The sequence below is a fragment of the Mesoplodon densirostris genome, chromosome 16 (genome assembly GCF_025265405.1).
Source record: "Mesoplodon densirostris isolate mMesDen1 chromosome 16, mMesDen1 primary haplotype, whole genome shotgun sequence".
Classification (NCBI taxonomy): Eukaryota; Metazoa; Chordata; class Mammalia; order Artiodactyla; family Ziphiidae; genus Mesoplodon; species Mesoplodon densirostris.
Window position 1 is genome coordinate 79,827,688 of NC_082676.1, and position 21,477 is coordinate 79,849,164.

General features: G+C 37.6%; 1 protein-coding gene across 3 annotated transcripts in view; it reads right to left on the reverse strand.

The window, feature by feature from the left end:
• TASP1 (taspase 1) overlaps window positions 1–21,477 on the reverse strand; it is a 243,715-nt gene that overhangs the window by 149,216 nt on the left and 73,022 nt on the right. For all 3 annotated transcript variants that reach the window (XR_009530102.1, XM_060077654.1, XM_060120650.1), the window contains one exon: window positions 19,555–19,661. Coding sequence is in view for 2 of the 3 variants with exons in the window: in XM_060077654.1 (XP_059933637.1) it covers window positions 19,555–19,661 (107 nt within the window). In the remaining variant the exon portion in view is untranslated. The remainder of the gene's footprint in view (window positions 1–19,554; window positions 19,662–21,477) is intronic.

A 21,477-nucleotide genomic window follows, 5' to 3' on the forward strand; every position in this document is an offset into this window, starting at 1 on the left:
GATAGTATTAGGAGGTGGGGCACTGGAAGATGATTAGGTCATGAAGGCAGAGCCCTCATGAATGGGATTATGCCATTCTAGAAGAAGCCCAAGAAGCTCCCTTGTCCCTTCTGCCATGTAAGGTTATAGAAAAAAAGATAGCCATCTAGGAAGTGGGTCCTCACCAGACACCAAATCTGCCTACACCTTGACGTTGGACTTCCCAGCCTCCAGAACTGTGATAAATAAATTTCTATTGTTTGTAAGCCATCCGGTGTATGGTATTTTGTTATAGCAGTCTGAAAGGACTAAGACAATAATCCAAGAAGGAAAAGGACATTCAGGAATGAAACAAGGAATAGGTAAGCAAATAAAATGGCAAAACTTCATGTAAATCAAAATTAATATTGTCTTTAAAAATAATAACGGTTAGGGACTTCCCTTGTGGTGCAGTGGTTAAGAATCCACCTGCCAGTGCAGGGGACACGTGTTCAAGCCCTGGACCAGGAAGATCCCACATGCCGCAGAGCAACTAAGCCTGTGTGCCACAACTACTGAGCCTCCACTCTAGAGCCCGTGAGCCACAACTACTGAGCCCACATGCCACAACTACTGAAGCCCGCGTGCCTAGAGCCCATGCTCCACAACAAGAGAAGCCACCAAAATGAGAAGCCCATGCACCACAACAAAGAGTAGCCCCCACTCACCACGGCTAGAGAGAGCCCCTGTGCAGCAACAAAGACCCAACGCAGCCAAAAATAAATAAATTAAAAATAATAATGGTTATTATTAGAAGGTCAAGATTGGGTTTTAAAATCTGGCTATATGTTATTTATCAGAGATACACTTGAAAAATAAGGACATGGAAAAGCTGGAAGTAAGAGGACAGGGAAAAGAGAGAGATACCAAGCAGGTACCAATCCAAACAATGCAGCTATATTAACATCAAGAAAATTAAGTTTTAAGACAAAAAGTTAATAGAACTAAAGGGTCTCTATGTGATAAATACTGAAAGTTTAGATACACCAGGGAGATATAGTAATTCTAAATTTGTATGTACCTAAAATAAAAAATAGCCTCAAATGTATGTAAAGCAAAAACAGAGCAACAAGGAGAAATCAGCAAACCATAATACCTCACAATGAGGGTTTTTTGTTTTTTTTTTTTTTTTTGTGGTACACAGGCCTCTCACTGTTGTGGCCTCTCCCATTGAGGAGCACAGGCTCCAGACACACAGGCTCAGAGGCCATGGCTCACGGGCCTAGCCGCTCCGTGGCATGTGGGATCTTCCTGGACCGGGGCACGAACCCGTGTCCCCTGCATCAGCAGGCGGACTCTCAACCACAGCGCCACCAGGGAAGCCCACAATGAGATGTTTTAACACATTTCTCCCAACTATGAATAGGTCAAATGACCAAAATAATAATAATAATCAGTAAGAAATAAAAGATCTGAACAGCATATTAAAAAGCTTAATTAGATAGGCATTCACAGAATTCTGTACCAATTAGAGTGGAGGCATTCTTTTCAAACACAAATAAATATTTACAAAAGTTGACCATACATTAATCCATAAACTAAATCACAACAAATTTCAAGAAACATTTATCAAGGCACAAAAACAGAAATATAGATCAATGGAACAGGATAGAAAGCCCAGAGATAAATCCACGCACACATGGTCACCTTATCTTTGATAAAGGAGGCAAGAATATACAGTGGAGAAAAGACAGCCACTTCAATAAGTGGTGCTGGGAAACCTGGACAGGTACATGTAAAAGTATGAAATTAGAACACTCCCTAACACCATACACAAAAATAAACTCAAAATGGATTAAAGAACTAAATGTAAGCCCAGACACTTATCAAACTCTTAGAGGAAAACATAGGCAGAACACTCTATGACATAAATCACAGCAAGATCCTTTTTGACCCACCTCCTACAGAAATGGAAATAAAAACAAAAATAAACAAATGGGACCTAATGAAACTTCAAAGCTTTTGCACAGCAAAGGAAACCATAAACAAGACCAAAAGACAACCCTCAGAATGGGAGAAAATATTTGCAAATGAAGCAACTGACAAAGGATTAATCACCAAAATTTACAAGCAGCTCATACAGCTCAATAACAAAAAACAAACAACCCAATCCAAAAATGGGCAGAAGACCTAAATAGACATTTCTCCAAAGAAGATATACAGATTGCCAACAAACACATGAAAGAATGCTCAACATCATTAATAATTAGAGAAATGCAAATCAAAACTACAATGAGATTATCATCTCACACCGGTCAGAATGGCCATCATCAAAAAATCTAGAAACAATAAATGCTGGAGAGGGTGTGGAGAAAAGGGAACACTCTTGCGCTGTTGGTGGGAATGTAAATTGATACAGCCACTATGGAGAACAGTATGGAGGTTCCTTAAAAAACTACAAATACAACTACCATATGACCCAGCAATCCCACTATTGGGCATATACCCTGAGAAAACCATAATTCAAAAAGAGTCATGTACCAAAATATTCATTGCAGCTCTATTTACAATAGCCAGGACATGGAAGCAACCGAAGTGTCCATCAACAGATGAATGGATAAAGAAGATGTGGCACATATATACAATGGAATATTACTCAGCCATAAAAAGAAACAAAATTGAGCTATTTGTAGTGAGGTGGATGGACCTAGAGTCTGTCATATAGAGTGAAGTAAGTCAGAAAGATAAATACAAATACCGTATGCTAACACATATATATGGAATCTAAGGAGAAAAAAAAAAAAGGTCATGAAGAACCTAGGGGTAAGACGGAAATAAAGACACAGACCTACTAGAACATGGACTTGAGGATATGGGGATGGGGAAGGGTAAGCTGTGACAAAGTGAGAGAGTGGCATGGACATATATACAATACCAAACGTAAAATAGATAGTTACTGGGAAGCAGCCGCATAGCACAGGGAGATCAGCTAGGTGGTTTGTGACCACCTAGAGGGGTGGGATAGAGAGGCTGGGTGGGAGGGAGACGCAAGAGGGAAGAGATATGGGAACATATGTATATGTATAACTGATTCGCTTTGTTGTAAAGCAGAAACTAACACACCATTGTAAAGCAATTATACTCCAATAAAGATGTAAAAAAAAGAAAAGAAAAGAAAAAGAAACATTTTTGAACAGAATACACTCTCTAACTACAATACAATTAAGTTAGGAGTCAATAAAGGTAAATAAAATTTAAAAATTAAAAAAGAAAAAAGTACTTCTAAATAACTTATGGATCAAATAAGAAATCTAAATAGAAACAAAAATATTTAATAATGAATGAAAATAAAAATATTACATTTCAAAACTTGTGAGAGATATAGTAAAAGTGGCACTTAGAGGGAAATTAATACCCAAAATATTAATATTAGAAAATGAAACAAAATTAATAAGCTCAGTGTCCAACTAAACAAGTTAGAAAGAGAATATGATAAACACGAGGAGAAAAAAAAGAGATAAGATGAAAAATCAATGAAAGAGGAATAAACACTAGGTGAAAAGATCCAAAAAGCAATAAAATAAATAAAAAGGAAAAAGAAGGACAAAACTGATTCTGTGACAAAACAATTTGTTGTTTTAAACCTCAGCAAAGTCCTGGCCCTCCTGCCATCTCCTCCAGTATGAACCTTGGCTCTTCTGGAGTAACAGCAGATACTATTAAACTCCACACTATAGATGGCATCCTGACTCGCTTGCACTTCATCCAGTGCAAATATTGCTCTCTCCTCCCCTACCCTTGCCCCACATCAAAATGTGGCCCTTCTTCAAGTCCCAGGGCCTCAGTAACTCCAGGAAAGGTCTCCTGAATCATTTCCCATCCACACCGGGGCCCTGGCCCTAAAAGTACAACCTAAACCCCTGTCTGGAAGACTTTTATACACTGGCTTGTTCTAAGCTCTTTGGTGGCTTGTGTTCCCCCCCTTCCACCTGGAAGGAGCAACTAACAAAATGTCATAAGATAAATACTTTTTAATTGAACCTCATCAATAACTCAAACTTCTTGTCCTCTGAAACTGCATCTTGCTCAATTTTTATGCACAATCCAGACTCAGCCTATCCAAAGTAGTTTTCCTATAACCTCACGTTTCTCTGATTATTTCATATTTAGATATTCCCTGAATGTAATGCTTTCGCACATCACTCCTAAATGGGTCCTGTCTCAAAAGCACATCCTTAAACAACTGCTGAGAAATCTTTCGCTGGTCCCATAGTAACCAAACTAAAGTCCAGACTCGTTTCTCACAATGTGGAAGTGATCTTTATTTCAGGACGTTGTGCATGCCCTTTGGTCTACTGTTCAAAACAAACTTCTAAGGCTCTTACCATCAAACACTAAGCCTCTCACTTTATCTATAAAGAAATGATATATCTTTATATTGGTCACACACTCCACCGTTCAATGTTTTCTTTTGGTAACACTTCTTTACTGCCTTCCCAACCCCTTAAATCAATCATCTGGCACCAGATCACACTCCTTGTTTTTGACTAACCAATTCAGTTTCTTTAATTCCAGACTGCTTTCCTAAAAGCTCTAAATAATTAATACCCGTACAGTATTTGAGTCTTAACTTCACTTTTTCCACTGGTCATCCTTCACTATCTTAAACTCAGTCAGTGCCATCTGGGAAACATGTTCAAGGGAGAAGGAGGGAATTGAAATTATTTGGCAGTTTCACTTCATAGAGGCGCATATGAGAGAACTTCAACCACACAGATAGCACAACACGCTACCAGCACACACACTAATAGGCTATGAATGTCATTACCTGGGCAGATTAAAAAACACATAAATAAATGAGCTAAGACCTTGCTAATTAAATAGACAGCAATAAAGTCTATTTAATAAGAGCAGGCAACCTTTTGCAATTTAGTTGTCCAATTTGGCTCTTTCCAGGAACACCTGGCCGTGGTCTGGACCTCTGGTCTTTCATTTCAGAGCTTACATTTACCTTCTCAGGATAAAATTACACTTTTTCTTTCAAATTCCAGAGCTCCAGTGGCCTTTGAACTGAGTCTTAAAGCAGTGGGGAATAACAGATAAAGGACTCGAAGGTAACTTGGACAATCTGGAGTCTATTCCTGCCAATGAAACACCATGACAATTGGGATGGGTCATTAACCTGGATTTAAGTTCCACCCTCCCCAGATTGAAGAACAATAACTGACACCGACTTTAATAACACAGTAATAAGTTACTTTATTTGATATGAGATTTCTAAAGCAATATTCATTTGACTGTATAATTACGAGTATACTCACAAAAATAGAAATTATTATTCAAAATCATAAATATATAACAACTAAAGATCAGCATATTAAAAAGCAAAAAGGAGCCAAAAAATGCCCATATACTTATTTTCTTTTTGTTCCTCAATAGATTAAAATCTTATTAGAAATCAGAGATAAACCAAAGAATTACAAAGAGTCGGAAGGAACTAAGTATATTCTAGGATGTAAAATAAAATCTAAACTAATCATGATAGTACTATATCTTAGAAATTCTAACGCCATTCAAATTAACCTCAATGATGTTTTCAGAGATTCCCAACACTCAAAAGCCTGTGTTTAATGCAAATAACCACCAGGATAGGCCCCACTCACACATACTGTGTTTCAAAACACTGTCCTCATTTGCTTCTAAGTACAGTTAGTGCAAACAGATGTTCAGGGGCAGCTCTGCCTGTGTACTTACTTCCTCTATGGTCTATTTTACTTTGCTAAATTCTGTGGACAGTTGAATCCTATAAGCTGGCCTGCCCCCACTGGGGATTGCAGGCTGTCGAAACCAGAGCTTGGTTTGACCAGCAAAGTGCACTATTTTGGTTTTTGAATACCTAAAAATGGAACATGTATTGCTACCCCCGCCACCCCTCTAGATAGTCTCACATGTTTAGGCTACCTGCCTGGCCCCCATAAGCATTTAGGTTCGAAACCACTGTCCTGCAGAAACTCTGTGGTGCTTCTCACAGGCTTCTTCTAAACTACGACTTTCTCTTTCTCTCTACAGTTATGTAAGCCCTACTCTTTATCCAAGCCCCAGCTTAAATTCCACCTCTTCCATAAAGCCTACCAGGTGCTTATGGTAATTTATCCATCCTGCTAATCCCTACAGCTCTCACGGATGGTTTCATTCTTCTAGCACATACCAAATGGTATGATTTCCCTTTATTGTTTAATTCCTCTGGACCAAATGGGCAGGGCCTCTCTATTTACTCCTAAAGCCTACTTAAAAATCTGTACATAAATAGTACTCAATAAATGTTTGCTGGTGATAATGTTGAAGTCAAGGTAAAATAGGTACTGGAAAAAAACAAAAACAAAAACTGAAGATCCCAAGAGGCCATGACCTCTGGTAGAAAGTCCAGTCAAAGCCTGTGCACTCCTCACGGTCACTTGCTAGTTCCTCATAACCTCAGGTGACACAAATCAGTGGAGCAGTGAAAATGGAGCACTGCCTATCCCTTGAGCAAACGACATACAATGACCACAGAAGAGATGGCAATGCTTGTAAAATAAAAATGCGTTCAACACAGAAGAAAAAAAAAAAAAAAGCACAATCATAAGCATCATAGACTTGTCTTAGCTTGCAAGGCAATCCCCATTTCCATTCTGTCCCCTATCCCTCCTCGGAAAATCACACCACCAAAATAAACAGGTGCTAGAAAGTGGGTAGGAATTTTTGTTAAGGTGAAGGTCTATTCTTTTTCCTAGAAAAAGACACATGGTCTAGGAGTACATTTGTAAAACAGGCATTTTTACCTGCATAACAGGAGAGGGACTTGGTCACATTTCTCTAGATGGCTAGATGGGCACGCCCCCTTGTGGACACTTCCTGACTCACCTCTGGAAATGGTCAGCTGCAACTGTGAGCTGTTTCTAAGAAATTATTTTCCAACAATCATTTCCCTCACTCAATAATATTACTATCAATAGTAATATTTCAGATAACCAAACTCTTCTTTCATTACATCCCCAAATACAAGCTTGTTAAAAGTGAGACATAGTTTTGAACTAATGTATGCTTGCAGCAATTAAAAGAAGATTCAAACTTATCTTGAAAGACCATAAGACTTACAATTAAAGAAAATAACATACACTTTGCTCTCTCAAAATTAACATTAGAATCATTGGCTGTAGATGTTTAAGTTAAGTTAGTAATATCAATTGAGTAAAGGCATTGTTTCTAGGCACTGTGATAAGGATAAAAAAACAAAATGCTCATGTTTCCATATGCCTGCATAGATATGATAAAATAATCACACACCAATCTCAAAATGTCAAAGGTAGTAGATAATTCAATTCAACAAGCATTTATTGAGTGCCCATTACATGTACTAAGTAGAAGAAAGGAATGGGTTTTGATCTGGGTGGCATTTGAGCTGGTCCTTAATCCAGAGGACTTGGACTAGAATTTCAGTAGGTGGAGAAGTGGCTGGTATTCCATTATTAATTATCATTTATTCCAGAGAAAGAGAATAAATGAGAAAGAGAAAGAGACATGAGAAAAACTTAGAAATGAGAACTTTCAGCAACTCCATGAAAAATCAAATACAGAAATGCAGTTGGTAAGAGAAAAAATGATTATTCAGAAGAGAAATAATGCAAGAGTAGGCTGGGCTCAAGTTTCAAGAGGGTTCATAAAGTCAGTTCTAAAAACTTTGGGTTTTAATCTACATATAGTAAAGATTCTATTAAAGTTTCTCTCAGAAGAAGGACAAGACCAATGAAGGTATTTTTAAGGAAATGTATCTTGGGATAATACACAGAAGTAAAGAGGAATGGAAAAAGGAAGATACTGCAACCATCCAGCCACCAAGGTAAAAAGGTATAGACTTGAGGGTGGTAAATATATCAAAAAGAAGCAAGCAAAAACAAAACAAAACAAAACATAGTGCCTGTATTCATTAAACCAATTGAGTACTTATTATAGGCCAAGCTGAGAAACCATGGCAACCAAAACAGATATAATTCCTGTCCTCCTGGAACCTGCACTCTAGGGACTAAAGAGAAAGACATCAAATAAGCACACTCAGAGAGGCAGCTGGAGCAGCACGACAGTTTAAATGACAGGTGGGAGGGGGAGAGGCAATATTCCTGGGATCTGGAATCATGGGGACAAAGGACCTGACTCAGGCAGAATCTTGAGAGTGTGACCCAGACTGAGAGTAAAAGAGCAAAAGACTGAAAAGAAAGACAGGCACCTGCTCTTATTGAGTCCTGTGGGCTCTGTTAAGGGGCCTATACTTTATTCTTAAGAGCAGCTGGAAGTCACTGAAGAGTTTAAACAGGGTCATGACAAAATCAAATGATTTTGATTTTTTTAATGATTCCATTAATGATTTTTTAAATGATTCCACAAATGCTGGGTATAGAACTGACTGGAAAGGCAAGAGCAGACGGGTTGTGATGCTCCTGCAGTCACCCAGGAGACAGTGATGGAGCTTGATTCTAGACATGCTGAGCTAAGGCATGACATGAAATGTATAATAAGAAACTGGAACGGTTCAGGGCCTGAAGAGGGGGGTGGTAATAAAAGCTTAGATTCATCCATTCAAACACGGTTTCATTAAATGGGCACTGTGTCCGGTACCTGTGGAAAATGACAATGAACTGGAGACAAATTCTGGAATAAGGAGAAAGGAGAGAAGAGCTCTAGGGTACCTTCAGGAGAGCTAAATAAATAAGACTGGACATGAAGTTATTAACTGAACGCAATCATGTATATAATTACTCACTCCTCTAGAACGTTCTATGTTCATTTAAGCAACGATTACTAAGCAGCTTTTCTAGGCCCACTGTGACATATTAGGCAGAAAAAGCAATGAGTCTCAAATGCTGGCCCAATACCTCACACACCCCTGCAGATTTTTATCAGTATATTGAGAGAAGAGCCTAAAAATCTAGTTTTACAACTATCCCGATAAAGATAATGGCCGGCCAGGTTTAGCATACACTAAAATAAAGGATCTCCCAATGAGAGGATCAAGAGGTTTGGACAAACTCCATGTTGCCAATGATAATATATTAGAGAATTATCAGGCTGGAAAGAAAGATGGTAATCACTTGGTCCAGCATGCTGACTTTACTGCTGAGGAAACTGAAGTCTAGAAAGACTCCGTGTTTGCCCAAGGTCTCTGGACTAGTTAACAGCAAACCTAGACTAGAAATCCCGGTCTACTGTACCCCATTTCAGCATGCCCCACTTCCTCCACTCCTCAAGTAATCCCAGCCCAGGTCTTGAATTCTGAATAGTTTCTGGCATCTGACTTTTGATTCAAAATGTTCTAGGCTGATTACAGAAGAGGTGGGCCAATCAGGCCTTTGAAAACTCCAGACAGTTTTCCTTCAACCTAATTAAGCAGTGGGTCTTATCTTCTGATCTTAAAACATCCTTGTTATTGATCCGTGTGTGTGTGTGTGTGTGTGTGTGTGTGTGTGTGTATACACATTTGTCTTCTCATGTATTGGTCTATTCTGCTGGCCTTATTAGCTACACATGTGTCAACACTACTACATCTGTGATGGGTCAACTCAGGTCATTAGTACATGGTGATATCATATGAGGACATATTTACAAGTTCTGACTTAGAATCTGATGCTCTTAACATCATGGTCTGAGCCAATTCCCAGACAGGAAGATTTCTATCTGTAGCTCCAGTGAAATTCCATTCACTGGAGGCATTTCCTTTTAGGAAAGCTATAATATGGTGATTTGCACATTATATACAAGATCAGCTGAGATTATCCCAATGATAATGAAGGAATGCTCTTTTTTTCCCCTCCATTGATTCTGTTAAACACCAAAATTTAGAGGAGGCTCTACAGAGCTGATGAATAGTAAAAGTGGAGGGAGGATTTACAAGTCTGAACATATGATGTCAACCTATAACAAGTCTGGAAAACCACAGGTTACTTCCCTTACAAAATAAAAACAGCAGTTAAGGTCTGTTAACAGATTTCTTGTCTTACTCTTATCTCACTTATAACTTTAAAACTCAGTATAAATTTAAGGCATAGCTTCATAAGGGTTTAAGGAAGACTCGGGAAGAAATCCAGCCGACTAGCTATTGAATCTTTATATGAGAACTTAGAAACTTTTTCTGAAACAGAAGAAAAAAAAAATACTGCAATTGTCCAGCTATCAGGGGTTGAAAGTTCTGGATTTGGATAACTGATGAATTGACATAAAGTGCTGCAAACCACAGACATTTAAAGAAACCCCATGGTGGCGGGGGGATGAATTGGTAGATTGGGATTGACATATATACACAAATATGTATAAAATAGATAACTAATAAGAACCTGCTGTATAAAAAAAATAAATTAAATAAAATTCAAAAAAAAAAAAAAAGGACCAACTTCAAAGTTGAAAAAGAGGTTTAAAAAGAGTCCGCCTTCTGCCTATGGAACATGTATCTCTCTAAATAAACTTGCTTTCACTTTAATTAATTAATTAAAATAAAAAGTGATTTAAGGAAATGGGAAAATAAATAAATAAATAAACAAACCCCATCAAATTATATTGCAAAGGAATAATGGTCATCAGACTGTATAACCTACATAAATGCATGAGGTGGTGGTAATCTAGTAATACAAGTACTTAAGTTACTGACTTACTGATTTACATGTTAAGTCTTATAGGCTTAATCAGTAACCAAGATAGTCTTAGGACAGGAAAATATAATTTTTAATATATTACTTACAATTCAAAGAAATAATTGCAAATGGAAGATAATCACTCCACAGGATGAATTTACAGTTTTATTTTTAAAAACCCCACAAATATATAAAGTATATTTCTTTATGTAAAAGAGAAGGCAAAGAAGTTTCTTACTTCTGTTTACTCATATATCTATGCATTAACCATCTTTTTGAGAAACACGGAAAGACTCCAGATCAAGTAAATGTCTATAAAAGACTAATTACTCCTTCCTCTGCACACATAATACACAAACATGTACACAAGTACAAATAGAACAATCTGACGAAAACATGTTGTTTTCTGTGCATTTATTTCCTTTGATCTTAACCTACCTCTCACCCAAAAAATAACAGTGATTTAGTATGATACAGTTAAGCGTTTATATAATAATTTCAAGATGGTGGATAAAAGGGAAAAATGTTACCCACAATATACTTCAAAAGAATAGAATATATTTATGTGAAGCACACAACGCAAGGCCCAACATTTTCTTTCTGAAACATGTGGCCAATTTGATGTCCCTATGTGGTGGCTAAAGAACACAAAATTAAAAGTTGTAGAATCTCTTTAGAGTGGTTTTCAACACACAACACTGTATAAAGCATTGCAAGATTTTCTAAACTTGTTCATTAGAAATTGAAGAATGAAAGATTCACACAACGGAAAAGGTCTGATTATCTTTCATTTCACTACCCTATACAAGTACTGCTTTACCTAAAAACCAATGAAATTAATTGAAAACTTAAATTACTTCATAAAAGTGGTGGGAGAAGGCAAAGAATTTCATGTACATCCAACTGTAAACTCTGTTATTAAAGAAAAAGACATGGAAACGATTTCGACAATATGCTTGTGAAAAATGAAGGGGAAAAAAAGGCTTGAAACATCAAAAATGCTGAGATCAAACAATACCCCCAACCTCTTTTAATACTCTAAGAATAAAAGAGCCCCTTCTAGTAATATCCAGGGCTAGCTGTTTGAAACCGATATTTATGAAATCTAGATTATCCTGTGCATTGGGTCTCTTTGTTTTCCCAAAGTATCTCTTCTTTGTAGGAACTCTTTCTGTTATGTAACAAGGTTATGTAACAATTCAGTCAGTTCTGTAGCAGAACCTAAGAACCTCCATTGTCCAATGAGTTTATTAGCACTTCATTCCAAAAGAAAGCTTTCTTTTTCAAAAATGCTTAATACTAACACAACTACCTTTTACTTTTTGTATCAAAACAAAAGATAAACTTAAAACATGTCATCACTTCATCGCATACACCACAAGAATTATTATTATTTTTTTTTTGCGGTACGTGGGCCTCTCACTGTTGTGGCCTCTCCCGTTGTGGAGCACAGGCTCCGGACGCGCAGGCTCAGCGGCCATGGCTCACGGGCCCAGCCGCTCCGCGGCATGTGGGATCTTCCCGGACCGGGGCACGAACCCGTGTCCCCTGCATCGTCAGGCGGACTCTCAACCACTGCGCCACCAGGGAAGCCCCACCACAAGAATTATTGATAAATATTCTAACAAAAATGAGAGTCCATGGCAATCCTGTCAGGGGGAGAATGCAGATGCCCATGTGTGGGAACTACAAAGGACAGAGGAGCATGCTGAACTGCACCATTCCTTTTCACAAACACGGTTCTCGATTTGCCTAGCTCTGACACAGACAAACGTCAGTTACCACAGCTCAGTTAAATAATACCAGTCACTCAACAACCTGGTTCAAACTTCAATTACATGGTATAGTAACTGAGTAACTGCATAAAGTATAAACTTCACTACTAGGTCTTTAGTTCAAAGATCACTATGTAAACTATGTAAACGTTAGATGCCCATCATGATCAGTGACCAATCATGTCATTTCACTCAACGTCTGTCACGGATGGGTCACTGTGCACAGACAGCTAAGTGTGTAGTTGTGTTACCTCCTTGTCTCCCAGTGATAAATCCACATGACATTTTACAAATATCGATCATCAAAAAAGGGCGCTAGCCAACTAAGATGAAAGCGAAGCAAAGAAACAAAAAGTGATAATGTTGGAAGAGCAATTCTAATAAAAAAATAAGTGACGTTATGGAAGAAATAATTCATTGTGGGAATTTTCAACACTGCCACCGTTCAAGAGACTCGAGATCTTCAGTCAGAGGAACTTAGTGAAGACAAACCTGTCAACATAAATAAGGAATGTAGTTGTGACAAAAAGGATGAAGATGTCCCAGAAGAAGTGACACTGGCAAAAAAGCTGACATAAAAGGAACGCTGAGAGATACTGTACAACATGGAAAGAGCAAAGGATAAAATTTTGAAAGCTGATCCAAAATTAAAAAGAGTTTGACAATTCACCATGACATAAACAGATGCTCACTCCATATCATAACTTACATGACAGGAAAGCAAGCACTGTTCAAACTACTCTTGATAAAGGGTTTTTTAGACAGAAAAAACCTACTTTAATTCTGATGTTTTAAATTAGTGTACTAAATAAATATTCATTTTAATTACTTTTTTGTTTGTTTCTCTATACATTTATAACCACCAGTAAAAGAGTTTTTAATGTTTTGACAAAAATGTCTAAAGGTCATGGAAAAAGTGTAATTTTTTGCCATTAAGATCCCTTTGCACAGTTCCGGTTTGCACAGCCATTTTTATGGTCCAGCACTACCATGCAAAGTGTGGACTATCTATACACTGCAAGGGAAAGAAAGAAGTAAAGAAAAATCCAGAACAGTTGGGTCTACACAGATAGGGGAGTGGAATAGAGCATAAACAACTACTACTTTTATATTACACAGCACTACAGGTAAATAACAATCTTTTCCTCCTCCAGCATGTCTTCCCTCTAAGTCACACCAAAAAAGCATGGATGAAACAGAGATGTCAATTATTAAGAATAGACAGTTACTCAGAATTTATTCCTTATTTTTTAATATTGTATCTTAAAACCCATGTATTCTGAAATTGAGGACAAAATGTGTTTTATTTGATTTATAGGTAGATTAGCTGCTTAACCCACTACTGGTTTGTAGCAACAAGGGACATATTAATTGTGCAGAAGAAGACGACAAAAAAGAAGTTCTCCATTTACGCTACACAATGTAGATTACCTCCCTAATAACCACTCTCCTCCCCTTCCTTTGACAACAAAACAACTAATTTTGGGGGGAAGACAATGTGTCTAGCAGCAAGCCATGAGCTATGAGATAGTAATGAGGAAAATCCACTTAATTTCCTAGGCTCCTTTGCAACTGGGAATAGCCATGTGACCAAACTGTGCCCCTTGTCCACTGCCCCCCAAAAAAACAACTAAAGAGAAATCTATTGAGAGAGATTCTGGAAAACTTTTGCATCCCAGATAAAAAAGTGATGGACACATCTGGCACTAGTCTCCCCGCCCACACCCTCCATGGTCTCACCTTCTTCTCACTTGAATGCAGATGTGACACCTGAAATTATAGGAGCCATATTCCACCCATAAGACAAAAGGCATGAGAGAAAAGGCCCAAGAGAAATCCCAGATATGTTGGCTCCAGCATCATTGGAAACCTGAGCTAATGAATGCTTGCAACCACCCACCTCCAAAGTTCTTTATTATGAGGCAGAGGGCCAGGGAGCAGGGGGACAAATATGCATTTCCTAAGTCACCATCAGGTTTTCTGTTGTTTGCAGCCAAAAGCATTCCATTAATTAACCATTCTTATTTTAAACTAAGTCAAATGTAAATGGTCAAAGACAAAGGAAAACAAAAATACAAAAACAAAAATTAATTGAGGTAGCAAACTGATTAAATATTCTTCTTGCTTTAATTCTGATTTCTATTAGTATTGTGATAATGTCTGGACAATCAATTACTTTTTTAAGAAAAACGAGAAATATCAACGCAACAAAAATTGCTAAATTTATTTACTTTATTTTCAGGCTTTAAAATATTTATTCTACTGTATACTCCTTTCAAGACAATATTTATCTCCTTCAAAACTGAGTAACAAAAAAGTGAACATTAGGAAAGTTACCAAAAATTCTATTCTTTTTATTATATTTATATACCCAACTCACAGCTTCTTTTATGTAGCCACAACACACAGTAGTTCCAGGCTTTAGTCAATGCTGGCTAACCAAAACTATGCTGAAACTATACACACAGAACAGGGAGAAATAAACTAAATACAGGTTGATTTAGAAAATAGCTATTTGTCCTTTCCTGTCAAATCTCTAAAAAATTGCCACGCTTCCTCTCAAAAATTATAATTTTCTGCGCCATTGGCTCCTTATCTGGTGGTCTTTTCTTTCTCAGAGCGTTTTTATTACCTTTGCCAAGGTTATACAGCAAACATCTGCGAAACAAAGCCTGTGGCCCGCATCCTTCCCTAAAGGCAGAAGCTGGGTCCTAGTCAAACACAGTGCTTTGTACCCATTAAAGTTCATATATTCTGAATATTAAAAATATTTTCCTGTCATTTCAGGGGTCTAAAATACTCCATTTGAATCATGCCTGAATTCCACCTCTCCACCCACTACTAGTGACCTCCATTACCACCCTCCCTTTCTCCATTACAAGATTCCACCCAGAGTAGCACCCAGAGTAGCAGTTTCCCTTCTTTTTTGGCTGAGATGAAGGCAAACAATGGCAAAGGCAAAAACGATGGTGTCTCAGTCAGTGACAGTCAGTCACCAAACATTTGAACATCCATTAATGGCAAAAACGATGGTGTCTCAGTCAGTGACAGTCACCAAACACTTGAACATCCATTAACACATCTGTTCCTCCTAACAGCCCTGCTAAGGGGGGCAGAATATCACTATTTTCAGTTAAAGATAAGGAAACTGAGACTTCCTAGGTGAAATTACTCAGTGAATTCACAGAAGGCAACAGTGGTACGGTGTCTTGACCCTATCTCCCCACCTCTCTCTCCCCACTCCACAGCAAAACTTCTCAAAAGAATTATCTCCACCCTGTTCTCCCTGATGGACCCACTCCACCTGCTCTACAATCCATCACGTCATGGAAACTGTCCTCATCCAGGTCCAAAGTCTCCAGGTGCCGAGTCCAGTGGCCAGTCCTCTGTCCTCCCACCTGTTTTGTCAGCAACACTTGACCCAGGTGATGCCTGACTTTGAACGCTCCTCTCTGCTTCCCAGACACTCTCCTGGTGGCCCCTCTGCCCCACTGGCTGCTCCATCTTTCTCTTTCGCTGGTTTCTCCTCCTCCCAATGTAGACATGTTAGCCTGGCACAAGGTTCACTTTTCAGACCTCTATCTTCACTCACTCCTACTAAGTGAGCTCATCTGGCCACGTGCATTCATATTCCTTTTGATGCCAATGATTGCCAAATGGGAATCTCCCCCCTGACCTACCCCTAAGCTTCAGATGCGTATAACCAAGTCCACAGTTAATCTTTCCTGCTGCCACATTCAGCTTTTTATTGCAAATCCTCTTAACCAGGTTGATGAGTGGTTGTTTAAATTTTTCAAAAATTGAATATTCTCTGGGTGAAGGACAGAATCATAAAGAAGGACACAGACTGTAAATATGTCCTTTTTATTTAAAACACAAAACCAATTCATTCATTCACTAGCCAATCTTTTCATATAAGACTTTCTCTGAATGTGAGCCCACGTACAAATGTTCCATATCATCTTCCTAGAACACCCTGGACTGTCCTATAATTTCAAGTTTTATTTTATCTAAAAATAGAACAAGAATATAAATACACTAACAACACACTCTGAATGCACAAAGCTTCTAGATGTTTACGATTTTTCTCAATCTTTTACAGCTGGTTTGCCCATGCTTAATTCTACAGCAACTTTTTATAGACCCACTCTGCTTTTTCAAGTTAGTTTTCAAACAAACAACTCTTTCAGTTTCAAGCAGACAACTCTCTTTTTAAACTCAATGTTCATCAGTTTATGAGAGACGATGAATTATGATAAAGGATAAAATGATAAACACAATGAGCATAATGAAGCTCTTGGTGGCACAAACTTCAACTGAAAGTAGAGGAACATAGCACACCAGAAGTGGTCTATTCCCTTTGAGTGTTCAGGGTGCCTTGGCATCAGATAATATGTTTTATTGTGAAAATGAAAAGCACTGGTTAATCTGAGTTCATTAAGGGGACATGGACTAAGAAAGTTCTTGATTTCCACTTCCCACCTCCATCACCTTGAAGCCATACTTTCTCCAGCTCCCTGCCCCACCTTAGTAAATGGCAATACACTATGACTAAACTAAAACTTTTAAATCCCCTCTCTATAAGGCATCAGTAATTCCTGTCTTTCTAGGAGCCCTTATAATATATCCTGGATATATTCACTTCTCTCCATCTCCATCCCTAACATCCACAGTCCATGTGGCACCATCTCCCAACTCCAATAACTTTGTAACTAATCTCCTCACTTCTGTTTTTGCTTCCCCCTCTTCTCCATGTAGCAGCCAGAAAGAACTCTGTAAAGTATGAATAAGGCAGTGTTGCTTCTCTGCTTTTACAATAACTCATTATTCATGGAACAAAAGTGGAAACTCCTCAAGGAGCTGGCATCTACCCACCTCTCCAGCTTCAGGTCATACCATCCTCCTCTTGCCCACCATGCTTTAGGCACAATGCCCCTCTTCTCCATTCCTCCGATATGCCAAGTCCCCACCAGGGCCACTGCACATGCAGTTCATTTTGCCTGGAACACTATTCCACTGACTCCTCATAAAACTCACTTCATATTTTTCAGATGTCGCCTCAAATGTTACACCCTCAGAAAGGTCTCTAACTAGCAAGGTATCATCCTAACTAAAGGAGTCCTCTTTTGAGTCTCCCCTCCATCTCTCATATCCAAGTTACTTTGTATCATATCATCTTGTGCTTTTTTTTCCTTTATATCAGTTATCAAACATGGTATCTTACTTGATTGTATGTTTATATGTTTCCATCTCTAGACACTAAAATGTAAAATTTCATTAGAGCAGGAATTACCTCCATCCTGTTCACCACCGTTTTCTTACTACCCAGCTTAGCACCAAGAGTAGCTGCTTAATAAATATTTTCTGAATAAAAATATGAATCTTCTGAGTAAGACCAGCTGAAGATATTCTCTATGAGGTCAACTGATATTCCTATGCATAAAAACCCTAAACTGAGGTCCCTGAAAAAAAGACCTGTATAAGAATTTTCATAGCAGCTTTATTCATAAAGTACAAGCCTGGAAATGAACCAAATGTCCATCAATAGGAGAATGGATAAACAGCTTACAGTAAATGGGAATATTATTCAGTAATAAAAAAGAATAAACTTGTGACACACTGTCTCAAAAAAATTTTGTGAAAGAAACCAAATAGAAAAAAGTACATTCTGTATGATTCCAATTATATAAAGTTCAAGAGCAACACAAAACATCTATGGTGATAAAACTCAGAGCAGTGGTCACCTATAAAAAGTAGAAAATGGCTGAAAGGAAGTACAAAAGAACCAGATATGTTCTACATCTTGATAGGTATATGGGTTACATGGGTGTATATATATAAATATATATATATATATATATATATATATATATATATATATATAAATGATTAAATTGCTCACTATATGCAAATTTTATCAGTTTTTTAAAAGAACAGAAGTCCTAAATTTGCTTACTCAGACATCACATGAGATGCAAAAACCAAAGAAACAGAACCACACTACTAGCCACTTTCACCAAGGTCCACCTACTCATTTGTTCATTTGCCTCCTAAATTTCTACTCTTCTCTGGCAGAAAAATAAAAAGGTTTGGACCAAAATGTTTGATTAATTGTCCCATGTGGCAACATACTGGAAAAACATCTATCACCATGAGAGAAGATTTAGTATGCATTCATATGTGAATAAACCATATATAGCTATGACGGAAAGCATTAGCCAGTACATAAACAATTATAGGACTAATCACTGAAGAATATTAACGAGATGACAAGTTATATCAAATGACAATGTGACATGAGAACTCCACCATGAACTGTGTGCTAACGGACCTCTAAGCCATAGTTTGAGCATGAATGTTATGGTTTTTAATTTTTCTATCCCCCAAAACACCTAAGAAATGCCACACGCAGACTCATGATGGCACACAAATGCATGAAATGCAAACAAATATAAGAACAAGAAACAGAGACATGTAATTAGAATGTACAAAAAAACCTACATGAATCCAATATATACATTTCCTTATAACACTCTATCCCCTAAACAGCCATGTTCATCCAGAGTTGCAAGGACCAAAACAGCAGCCAGGAGCCACATGGAGCTAACTGAGCACTTAAACTGTGGTGAGGACAAATGAGAAGCTAAATTTTTAATGTTATTACATTTTAATAAATTTTAATTTTAAAACAGAGTTTCAATTCAATTTCTGGGAAGTCTTAAGTATGTTTGTTATGTAACTTGTTATGTAAACCTACTTTTTCAGCTGTTAACTTTATGATATATAGATACAGACCATATTTCCAATGAAAATGTAATGTCAATTGAGACGTGCTGTAAGTGTAAAATACACACTGTTTTTTGAAGACTTAATACAAAAAAAGAAAAAAGAAAATAGACTAGATCAGTAGTAATTTTTTTCATTGATCATATTTTTGAAGCGATATTTTAGATTCACTGTTTTAAATAAAATAAGTCTTAAAATTAATTTCACCTGTTTCTTTTAATTTTTTTAAATGCAGCTACTGGAAAACTTAAAAAGTACATATGTGGCATGCATTATATCTCTACTGGGTTGTACTATTCTGAGGCTTATATATCTAAATGCAGACTAAGTATATCATTATGATACATTAATTATTAATATTTCAAACACCTCCTGACCTTTTCACTTGATTGTCTTCTTTTCTTTAGTTGAATGAAATCTGTTTCCACCCTTTCTGCCAGCTCTAGTTTCCTCTTGTTTCTTTTAAATGCAGCTAAACTGAATCCTACAAAAGAAACATTAAAAATAACATTTGAAAAATATTAGGGCAATGGGGCAGATGAGATATCCTAAAGAGCCTCCTCAGGACAAAATCCTTAAGCATGTTGGAGAAAGGGTTTTATAAAGTCTTTTCAGTGTACACTGAGGTGGGAGGGAATAAGAAAAGTAACCTAAAGTAAAAAAATTAAGAAAAAGGTCAAATCCAGAGAGACAAGTGAGTTCTGAAGGTAGATGCTCTGCAGGAGTGTCTGCTAATGCATGCCATGGCCAGCTCTGGTTTTGAAGGTCTCTGTGCATAAGAGACAAGAGCTGAGACTTGGGACAATGCAGCAGGAGAAAACGTATTGGAGATCATCCACATAAAAAGGGGGAACCCCAAAGGGTGATATGCCCAATGAAAGGGAAAACTAGAAAATGCCGCAATATGCAAAGAATCAGGAAACTTGTAAGTCACAGCCTCGGCTATAAACGTAAGAGAAGAAAAGTCCTGTTACACTTGGCTGGTTTGGGAAGGGGAGTTCTGTTTTGGGGGGGGGGGGACATGCACGTGTGTGTGTGTGTGTGTGTACGCGCATGTGTGGGGAGTGTACGCGCATGTGTGTGGGTGTGTGTACGTGCATGTGTGGGTGTGTGTACGCGCGCGTGTGTGGGTGTGGGTGTGTGTGCGCGTGTGTGCACATGCGCACACAAGGTGGCGTGGGGGCGGGGCGCTGCACTTGAAGAACAATTAGAATTATAAGAACAAAATACATATCTATATAACATTAAAGTATAAAAAAATATTTAAAAGTTCAGGCAGAATTAGGGGAATTCGTATTACCTATGTGGCCTGAAAAACACAAAAAAACAAAAATGATCTCGGTGAGGTAATGCTTCAAAAACCCATTAAACGCAAATGCAAATACTCCCTGGAAAAACCCACCTTAGCTCACCCAGACCTCAAAGAATTCCCATGTTCCAATTAATATGAGCCCACAGTTAAAAAAAACAGTTCATAAAACAAATGAGAAATAAATCACCGAGAATGAAAAAATAAAAGTCAGCCAAACATCAGAAAGTATAATCCAACCGGCAAAGACCTCAGATACTAGTGTAATCATATATAGAATATAAATCATGTTTATGCTCACAAACATAAAAAAAAGATATTGAAAATATAACTAAGGAAGACAAGATGATAAAATTCCCAGGCAGACTTGAAGAAGAATCAAATAGAACTTCTAAAAATAAAAAATACAATAACTGGAATTTTAAGACTTGATATACAGATTTAAACAATTAGATTCAGCTGACAAGAGAAATTACACACTGGAATATAACACTGAAAAGATTACCAAAGTTTTCTGATAATGGCAGACTAAATTCTTAAGAGCAATTCTCCCACCAAATATTATCAAAAATATTAGATAAAATATGAAAAACACCACCTTAAAAGCACCTTATAAAAACAGACTGCCAACAAACACATGAAAGAATGCTCAACATCATTAATCATTAGAGAAATGCAAATCAAAACTACAATGAGATATCATCTCACACCAGTCAGAATGGCCATCATCAAGAAATCTAGAAACAATAAATGCTGGAGAGGGTGTGGAGAAAAGGGAACACTCTTGCACTGCTGGTGGGAATGTGAATTGGTACAGCCACTATGGAGAACAGTATGGAGGTTCCTTAAAAAACTAAAAATAGAACTACCATATGACCCAGCAATCCCACTACTAGGCATATACCCTGAGAAAACCATAATTCAAAAAGAGGCACGTACCAAAATGTTCATTACAGCTCTATTCACAATAGCCCTGAGATGGAAACAACCT